Here is a 10,414-nt window from a genome sequence, read left to right as displayed (position 1 = left end):
TTGGAAGAGAGTTGGAGGGATAATAGCATGCATGTCTACCAATAAACTGGCTTCATTCGTGTTTTCTTTTTCAAAAAGGGTGGTTAGGGCAAATACTTCAGCCATAGTGCCAAGTCATTTTATGCTGCCACAGTCAAGTAACAGCAAAAATGAAGCACAGTTGGTTTGTGTGTTAAACTCTGCAAGCATACTTCCCCACATAACTAAAATGTTGCTTCAAAGAAGGTGGATCTCATGCTTGCAGGGTGTACTAAGTTGGAGCGTACACACTGGAAGTGAAAATAGGAGAGCGGCATGTGTGAATGTGTTCGCTGCATTGTACCTATTGTGGGCATAATTGGCATTTTTTTAGTGGCATTATTTAGATTGAGCAGAGAAACCTTCTTGCGGAGTTTTGCATATTTTAAGCATTGCTGTTATGATATCTGTGCTTATATCTGTCTAAATATGTTTATGAAATTTTATACATAGAACAGTATCCCGTGGCATATTCATGCTTTTGACTTCCTTTCTCTGGCAACATAGCGATATTTTTTTGCTTTGACTTGCTTGAATGTGGCTCCACAGCCTAATAATTTAAAGCGGGAGAAAGAATCACGTTTGATGGTGCGCATGAAGGCCCATAGTGATAGTAGGGTGTACTTGGCACGAGCGGCATTTTGAGGCACAGTGCAATGCCTTAAACATGAGATGTCGGGGGCGAGGCTTTTCTTCATATATTCTATTGACGCCATTCTCTGCAATGGCCATAATTTAGTATGCTGTTAGCTGGCATTACCTGACCATCATTTCCAGTATTGGAATGGTTGTCATATCTACTGCATTTCATCTCATGCTTAGTATTGCTCTCGTTCCAAGACACTGAGAACAGCTGTTGCAAGCAATTGTCATAGGCAAATAAAAAGGCAATAACTGAAGAAAGTTCCCTTTGGGTAAGGGCTGGGACATTGAACAAGGCCTGTAGAAAAAAATTAGCTAAAAAAATTGCCAGCTGCACAATGATGCCAACAAAAACCGTGGCCAAAACAGCTTAACTGGAAAGATTACGCATCATTACTCACAGTTTACGCGAGTGCTTGTGTTGATGGTTGTTTTGTATCTCTGGCAGACTTGTCAATAAATTATTGCAGTGTTGAAGTTTGTCAATTGGTTAAAATTATTTCATATTTTTCTGTAACCTTACCTGAACATTATACAACTCTAGAAAGCATTAACTAAATTTAAATCTGTTGCCACACTCGATCACGCGTCATGAAAACTCTCGTGACAAAATAGTACAATATTGATTTACTGAGTCTAAGAAGCAACACCGAGCATGAGATATAGTAACTGATAGAATGCCGATTTGGATCTGCTATCACGGCGAAAGGTCCGGAAAATCGGATGGGGAAGGGTTCTTGGATCCGAAATTTTAGATGTTCTTTACATTGACTCTACGGGGTATGTGGTGGTGCCACGAAGGTGTCCGAATTATGGGACGTCCAGAAAGCCGGTCGTGGACTGTACACTGGCAATTGCTCCAGCCAACGATACGGCGTCAAACATGATTCGTTATGATTGAGTCTGTTACTCGAGCCAGCATTACGACTTTCGTTCCCCTTCAATAAAATTACAGCCAATTTACTCTGACAGAAGCACAAATTCCACGAGTTCTTCGAGACTATTCAAAATCTCCGAGACTTTCGGTTTTCGCAGTTGGTAGACATCCTGTGTATTAGTTCCTGCATATATTTTTCTGCATGTCAGTTTGATTTATTAACACCTGCAAGTCCAACACAGATTTGAGGCACAACCACGCATTGAAAGAAGTTACCTGGTCAATGTAAGTGAATGTAAACAGTAGCACTTGAAACCTCTAGTTGAGAGAATGACTGAGAAAAAAAAATTGAAATTTCAATGTTAAATTTGGCTGCAGGTAAAATCTAGCACCACTGTATGGTTAACACCACAAATACATTTGAAAGTATATAAATGTGTGAATACTTTATTAGGTCATTATAACATCTTGTCATGGTTTGCTCGTGCAATTTTATTGAAACCAGTTACATAGCATTTACTAATTTGTGCTGTGTGAGGAAACACTTGGATGATACATTATTGGAAGCAACTCTTCAGCAAAGCTTCAGCCACACCCTAGTTCACAGTGGAGTTGAAAGGGTGGGCATCATCGTGTTGCCCAGAAAGAGTGCTTTAAGGTGGTTGCTCATAATATCTTCTCGGGTCTTCTGTGCACAGAAGACCCTTTAGCCTCATCCACCACCAGGAATGGAGCAGTTCATCGTGCCTGTTAATAAAAAAAAAAAGGTAGAATGGAGGAGAGGGGGTCGACAGGAGTTTAAAAAAAAAAGAAAGCACTTTTGGCTCATGTTTTCCTGATTTGATAGTATTTTGGGTGACATACGGAATACTTAAAAAACAAAAAAACATGAAATAAGGAGAGCATGTCGCCCCTATGCATTCAAAATCTTCGTAATTAGAATAAACAGTTGTCAGTTAGCACTTATCTAGCATGTCTTTGTATGCTTCACACTAAACCTATTGTAAGCAATCATGCCCCAACTACAAATTCTACTTGAACAATATGGCTGGCTCACGTGCATGCAAGGCACCGTACAACAGTGAGTACTAAGTCTGTACAAAATATTTGCTCCTAACACGACCATTATCACATGGCAGTCGAGTTTCTTGCAGAATTCTGTTCATAACGCTTAGTGAGAAAAAAATCTTGCGACTGTGCCAGTAACCTGTGAAGCAATTTTTACTTAAACGGAAACCTCAACTGAGTGAAGGTTATGATTCAATCAAGTTTTTGACTGCAAATGTGACTGCACTAAACATTCGATTTCATTACCAGCTTCATTTCAGCTGGGGCAATAAGAAAAGGAGGTAACACTACATTTTACTATAGTTCATAAATGCATGGCACCCACAACTACTTATGCACAGCATCCATGTAATTTACTAATACTATACATAACGTGTTTGTATTGCCCACTTGCTATTTTCTTTAATGAGAGTAGCAGTGCTGAGAATAAAGATGTCATACTTAGAGCGACAAATTCTCAGGTGTAATAACTCGAAAGTAATGTTCCTAACAGAATGCATGAAAAATTTTTGATGCCACTACTCCCTTAGGACTAAAATCCTAGTTCGTAGATATAGAAACAGTGTAGTTAATAGATCAAACCAACAGCAAATTTGGACGCAGCCAAGGGAAACCACAACTAGCTGCACACAGTTTCGTATTTTTCATTTTTCTCCACCGTAAACCAGCTCAACCTTAAGGGTAAGGGAAAAGCTGCTACAAGAGAATACAATTCCACTGATGGAAAAGTGTTGAAAAGCCACCCCAGCAGCAAAACACACATCCCCCTTCGTAAAAACCACAATGCAACTCTTAGTCGTGGCAATAAACTTAAGTCTGTAGTAATAATTTATCATATTTACAGAAAAGGACAAAGGAGGGAAAAGAAAAGCTACAGGGATCATGACTGTCTCACTTTCCAGTGGATACCTGAACTGTCCCACAGCTGTGGAAAAACAGATACAGGGAAGAGGAGAGTTAATAAAAAGAGATGTAAAGAAAAAATAATTTCTTGCACCTAATTAAGTGCAATGGATAAAGTGAGGTCCACCAGAATCGTGGCACTGCCAGGACTGGTGCACATGCACTCGGAGCCTGGCGAAATCGGTTCATTCTGACAGAAAAAAAAAGTCAGTCATTCCTATAAGCCTCTAATACATGCTAATAGTGAGTTACTGGGGTCATTTTTATCTCCATGCATAGCCAACTTGCATTTTATGTGCACCTAGCAACATAAGCTACCCAAAGCATGCTGCAGAAATGGATGTGGTACTAGCATAAAAACTTTCATTGGTTATGCAATTTATTTACCAGAGTCAAGGTTTCCAAAACCACCAAGCCTGCGTCTAGGCTGTGGCCCAGGAGGTCTGTAAAAGAAAGTGAAAATATGCTGTACAAACCGACTCCCCACTGAATACACGATGGCTAAGGATATTTTGAAGTAACGTTTTCATGAATCCTGTACTGCCAGATGCTGGTTCCAGTGCTAAGCACACCACAATATGACTGAAAGGTGGGCAAGTTGGTGCATATTAACAACTATGCCTAGGCAGCATGAAATATTTATTTGTCTTCTTTTGTCTGTGCTATGTTGAACTGCAAAGGCATAGCTGTGGCACACCTATTTTCTGTGTTCACCATGCTTGCTGTAACTTCTAATCAAGCCACTACTACTCATGGCAATGGCCTTTCCATAAAATTAAATTAATAAGTCAAGCTCTCTGTGCAAACAGAAGCAACATGTCATCATCATCATCCTATTTTATGTCCACTGCAGGACGAGGGCCTCTCCCTGCAATGTCCAATTACCCTTACGCCAACCGTTTCCAACTAGCGCCCGCGAATTTCCCGATTTCATTGCTCCACCTAGTCTTCTGCTGTCCTCGACTGCGTTTCCCTTCTCTTGGTACCCATTCTGCAACCCTAATGGTCCAACGATTATCGAACTGGCGCATTACATGACCTGCCCAGCTCCATTTTTTTCTCTTGATGTCAATTAGAATATGTGTAGTCACTGGAATAAGCCTCCAGCATTTCTTGCCTACTCCTTCATAACTGAGCAATAAGTAACAAATTAATGAACAATTTTACAGTCACTATGCCATAAAGTTAATGATCAACTTCATGGTTGCTATAGTACATTTGAATACACTAGTAAATTACTTGTGGTATGCTATATTTTGTGTGGCTCCTGTGTTTAAAAGAAAAGCTGCAAAATTTCAAGCAGATATGGCCTCCTGCTTGCACACAACAGCCAATGCTGCTCTCGATTATACCATGAGTAAAGCAATTATGCTTGCGTATTTGGTCAGTCTCACTCACAAATATGATGTGTTACCTTTGTTTGAAGTGGGCTCTACATTCATGCTACTATTTGGGGTGGCCTGTTGTGATAACTTGGCTTTCGAATTCCTTATTGCAGTTACTATTTGTCCCATGTGCAGGCTAGACATTTCACTCACTTCTAGCAAAAATCTAGCAGCCATGTTGAAAGATCAAATCGGTGCAGCCACCTTATTAGGCATGGAACAGATTCAGTTTGTTCACAGTGTGTTTGGGAGCAGGTTTTTTGTTTAATTGTGAGGCTTTTATCTAAAAGCAGGAAAAAAACTGTGCTGACAATAGCATGCCACAATTTACATGTTCACTAATGTGCTCAAAAAGCCTTGTCATGTTGGGCTTAAATTATTCACAAGTTGGTCAATACAAAGTAGTCAAGGTGAACACAAAAAATACTGCACATTTCATCATGCGGCTTCATCTGCACAAAAGGCTTTGCTTCCTTTTTTAAACTTGGTGGACTTAACCTAGGACGTCGTGCATAGGTTAAAACATGGCAGAAATACTTTTTTCAAAGTACAGCTGCTTGTGCATATACCTTCTTGCATTTGTCCCTCCAGGCCTTGACGACGATGATCTGCTTGAACTATCAGAATCCATCTGGAATGCAGATTTATAAGCGCAAGGATTCTAAACTATTCACCTAATGGTTTCTGTGATACTAATATTACAAGTACTGAATGCACTTACCATAAACAAAGTCTGAAAGCTGAAATACAAAAATATGCCACAATAAGTGTAGTAGATACAAGTAATACATAGGAATACTATGGCGTGTACTTGATAATGGGTTTCACATTTCACGAAAGAAGTAATGCCAGTGCCACGTATGCTTCACTTTCTACACTCACTTCACTGTCAGCTCTAATTTCAAACATTTGCAGTAATGCCTGCCAAGAATACAGGTCTCAGATGAGTAATAACTACTGGTGGTACCAAATCGACGGCGCGATGCGCAATGCAAGGAATAATGTTAGTTGATAAGCCGTGACAGCTTCCAGAAGAGCGGTTCTTATTGCATTATATAGTTCAAACAAAAATAAATTTGGCTAGCTCTAGGTGCAGCAGAGCGCCTTCGCTGGATTTTTCCGCACAATTTGAAACACAATTGACTGCAAAAACAAGCGAACGTCGAGGTGTAGTCCCCATTCGTCGTAGCAATAAACAGAGATAGCTCACTGAGCTCCGTCAAAATGCAAGGTGGTAGGAGACCGCAAGCAAACAAATGGCTATCCTACAACTCATTCCTCTTAGCTTGTAAGAAATTAGACAAAATAAAACAAATAAATAAATGAGATAAATAAAAAAAAACTCACAATAAAGCAACCATCCGTGCGAAGCCTTGGAAAAAATCGGTAATGGTTCCTATCCGCCACAGAGGCCGCGACTCCATGATTTCGCCTCCTATAAAATAACATCGTCACCATGATGAAACACAGCTTCAGCAAACGTATATGGGCAGTTCCTTCGCTTTGCAGCTTACGTTCGTTGATGTAGGGCATGTTGGAAGTCGATAGCACACCGCAGATATCGGACAAAAACCAAGCAGCGAATTTCCTTGAATTAGTCCCGTCGAATTACCGTCGCCAAGGGAAAATATCCCCTCCAAGGGCCTCCATGCCCTCAGTCAGGCGCTACTTACAGAGAACTTGCGTTGCCTCAGCCAGGAGGCTATGCCTCAGCCATAGCCTCCTTTATTTTTCTGTGCCTGGTCAATGGCAGCTGCGGCCGTTGCCAAGCGCCGTTCGCGCAAGTACGCGAAGCCGCTCCCAGGTGGCGCCTGCAGACCTGGGTTGAGCAGACGCCGCAGCAGTAATACGTAGCGTAGAGAACGTTGCGCATTGTTACAGCGCAGCTTCGATTTTTCTCCGAACATACACAATTTGGGAAAATGGTCACAATGTTGGCTACCTATATATTGTTTTCATACATATGCAAGCGTACATAAATGAGTAGTAGTAGTATAAGACTTTATTCAGGCACAAAACATTAGGCGTCTAGGATGTCGATGGCCTGCTGTACGAGCAGGCGCCGTTCACTTTCAGCTCCAAGCCAGTCCAGCAAGTATGGGAGGAGGTGGGAAAGAAACCCCATTACAGCGCAACAGGGCAGAATAGGTTGGCATAAAGGGCAGGGCAGTTGGGACATGATCGCGACGGAATTTGTTAGATTACCAAGCAAATTGTGAGCAGCGATTCCAAGGTGAACATTTAGTTTGTCGACTTCATCACCAGCGATGCTATTCATTTCGCTAGTTCCCTATAAAACACACTAACATTATAAACTTTAGGTTACCTCATTAACAAACATTATATGAGAGTATAATAGGCAAGGCACATCTAGTCGAAAAGCAAGAACTTTACTGTCATAAGCAAAAAAAAGTCATAAGGGCAAACACATGTCACAGCTTCAGCAACTTCCTAGAAAGCGGCTTGGATGTAAGTGGCTTGACTATGTCCCTCCTGTCTGTCACAGACAAGGCATAGTTCGTGAATACTGGTCTGAAGAACTTTGCACAAACAAGTTTCAAAAGTTCTTTGTGATGGTCACTGCATGCACGTGCACATTTTAATGCCCCATGTTCTGCAAGGACATCCACGGCAGTTGAGACTGCAGCTTGAAGGGGCTTTGCCAGAAACCTCCTTTTCTTTAGCATCACTTCAATGTACTTTCGCAGTGTATAAAGCACATAGACGAACTCGGCAGATGGATAAAAAAGCCCTCCCCTGTCCTGATGTCGTATCAGGCTGTCGCTGGGCGCAGATGAGGCAGGTCGTGTGAGAAGAGCATTGCAGGAGCTGCAGTCCAACTTCTCTTGCACAACACGGGCCAAGTAGCCTCCTAACATGGAGAGTGCCGCAGTATCTGGTGTAGGCAGCAAGCTTTTCGGGTTCTTGAGGAGATCACCAAGAAGCCTTCTTATCTCTTGTGGAAATAAATCCACATGCTGGCTCACTGCAGGCTCGCTACTCAGTGGTCCAAGTGAATGGTTTGAAGTGTCAACAACGTTGCTGTTTAGCGAAGCTGAAACTAAGCCAGTCTTCAAGACCTTCTCCACCCCAGAGAGGACTGCTCGAGCATCTGTCTGATCGTTGCTCCCAGCAGATCGCCTTAACCATCCAAAGAACGATTCAATTGGGTCCGATGAGAATTTTCTTGTCAGAACGAACTTGAAGCCTTCAACAGCAAGGAGGTGCTTGACGCACTCCACATTTGATGTTGTTGTCATAACAAGAGCTTGATAAGTTTCCTTGCTAAGGAACTGTTTCGCTTGGCAATGACGTCGCATGTTTTCAAGGTAACTTAACAACGATGTCATCAGCCAGTTTAGACGTGCATCTTCAGCACTGTCATACTGCCTGCTATCTGGCAGTTTTTGATGAATGTGTTGTGAACAATTGCTCACATCCATCAGCAGGAACCAACTGTGCATCATGTCCATAAACTCCACTGTAGGCCCCACAGAAGCAAAACTCATGTCGCATGTGTGTCCAGCTTGTTCTTTAAGAAGCTTAAGTGCAGCAGTGACCGGCGGTGATAAAACCTGCACAGCTCTTGACACATTCATTTTTTCTATATTAGATGGGAAAACATGCTTCCTTGTTAAAAAGCGAACCGGTTTAACAATGCTGTCTTGCTGCATCCGGTACAGTTCTTTCAGGTGTGAGGAAGACACTTCGCCATCTTTTCCAAGGTCCCTGGCAAGGAATTGGGACCGCACATTCTTGATAATGTGGCACTGGTCAAACGCGAGGAACAATTTTCGTTTTGGATCCTCAGGGTGCTGTGTGCAATGGCTCAAGCTTCCACCACACAGAAGTTGAAATGCAAGGACATTGATCTTGTGATTGTCAGACACAATGCGCACAATCTTAAAGCCTATTACTTCAACTTCCTTTATCACAAGCTTTATCAATGGTAAGAGATCCTGTCCAGTGCAATTCCTTGTAAGGAAATACCCAACAGGTATTCGAACATGCACCGACAACCCTGCAAGCACAAAACAAAGAAGTGAGTTGGCCAAAACAGGTTCACCAGTAGCTGTGTCTTGAACTCTATTTCCCAGATCAACTTCTCCCACAAACGCGTCTCTTTGTTTGTTGTACTGCAGTCTCTGTTGTATCCGCATCTCGTCCACAACTAAGGAGCACACTTTAGCTTGCTCGGCTTTTAGGTTGCTTACCTCCGCCTGAAGACGTTGTTTCACAAGGGAGGTGAACCCTACCTCGCCAGAGTTTACTCCTAGGTATCTCTGTAGGGTTGACCGGCTTGGCAGCTTCAGGATGCCTTCTTTGCGGATATGCTCATAGGCGCGGGTTGATAGATTTCTGAGAATAATGCAGTGGCGCACTACTAGCTCAGACCAGGTAGGTCTGGTCTTACTGAAATTCTTGATTTGATCGACGAGAATGCTTGCACCCAAGTGCTTCTCGCCCGCCGCTTTGACAACATCAGCAAACGCAGCGACATTGCAGTCCTCTTTCAGTCGCCTGAGCTCCTCCTTATACTTGTCTACAGTTCGTTTGAGTCGCTCTATTTGAGTTTTCATGTCGCGCTCTTTTCGTCGCCACTTCTGGCGTTCCACGACAGACATCGAGCTGCGAACATCTACCTGGGTCGCTTCGTCTTTCGAACTGCAGCAGGGCTCGACGTGGAGCCGATCGTCACCACTTGCAACATCCATGTTCGAGGAGTCAAGCACGGGGGACGATGCAGTCGGTAGCGGAGAGTCGGCAGTGACATCGCGAGGCAGGCAACTTGCAGTAGCACGGACAAGGGACGTGGAATGCAAAACGGCAGCCTCCCGTTTTCTCAAAACAGCATCGCTCCGGGACTTCTTCGCAGGTGGTTGCATATACTCTGGATAGTCTGGAAACACGCTCGGTGCCGCACCTCTTTTAAGCTTCCTAGTCTTGCATCCTTCCTTGTAGTCGTCAGGGAGGAAATGTTTGCTGCAAACGACCGAATAGCGTGATGTGGTATTCGGTACCCAGTCCTTTCTGGATATCACTTGCAGCCACTTCACTCTTAAGTCGTTATCACTAGGAATTTCATGGAATGAAATTCCTGGCACTTTCCGCTTCGCGTCTGATTTGCATCCCGGCACACAGCAGTATGCCATAGCTCTTGGCACACGCGAAACGCTGCGTAAACACAACGCGAACAATGCGCCGACTGATCGCCGCAGCCCGCACACCCGCATGTGCCTTCCCCAGGGCTGGCAGCGCCGCCCCGCGGAAAAATTCGGCAAAGGGGCGTTGCCTTCAGACGGCGCTTCAACAGCCTTTGAGCAGGCACAGAAAAATAGAGGAGGCTATGCCTCAGCACATCGAGAGCTCCTAATCCCACATGGCTTCGGCCGACGTTGGCTAGTTCATCAACTGTATGCCGACATTTGCATTTTCACGTAACAAACTATAACAAAGTTATAGTGTTCTGTATATTATTTGTGCCTCGAAATACAATTTTTCGGTAATCATGTATCTGGTA

General features: G+C 43.2%; 1 protein-coding gene across 2 annotated transcripts; it reads right to left on the bottom strand.

Moving 5' to 3' along the window:
• Positions 1–1,968: 1,968 nt before the first annotated feature.
• LOC139053302 (selenoprotein K-like) lies at positions 1,969–10,370 on the bottom strand. 2 transcript variants are annotated; one of them, XM_070530347.1, is made up of 7 exons: positions 10,245–10,370; positions 6,408–6,582; positions 6,241–6,328; positions 5,615–5,633; positions 5,463–5,524; positions 3,896–3,951; positions 1,969–2,284 (listed from the first exon to the last, which is right to left on the bottom strand). In XM_070530347.1, exons 2-7 carry the CDS (start codon positions 6,424–6,426, stop codon positions 2,250–2,252), a joined length of 279 nt encoding a protein of 92 aa, XP_070386448.1. In that variant the 5' UTR covers positions 6,427–6,582; positions 10,245–10,370; the 3' UTR covers positions 1,969–2,249. The 2 variants fall into 2 exon arrangements, with proteins under 2 accessions (XP_070386448.1, XP_070386442.1); XM_070530341.1 differs by lacking the exon at positions 10,245–10,370 and having other exon boundaries at positions 6,408–6,631.
• Between the last annotated feature and the right edge of the window lie 44 nt (positions 10,371–10,414).

Source organism: Dermacentor albipictus, chromosome 1 (assembly GCF_038994185.2).
Source record: "Dermacentor albipictus isolate Rhodes 1998 colony chromosome 1, USDA_Dalb.pri_finalv2, whole genome shotgun sequence".
Classification (NCBI taxonomy): Eukaryota; Metazoa; Arthropoda; class Arachnida; order Ixodida; family Ixodidae; genus Dermacentor; species Dermacentor albipictus.
This window is presented reverse-complemented; position numbering and strand designations above follow the sequence as displayed.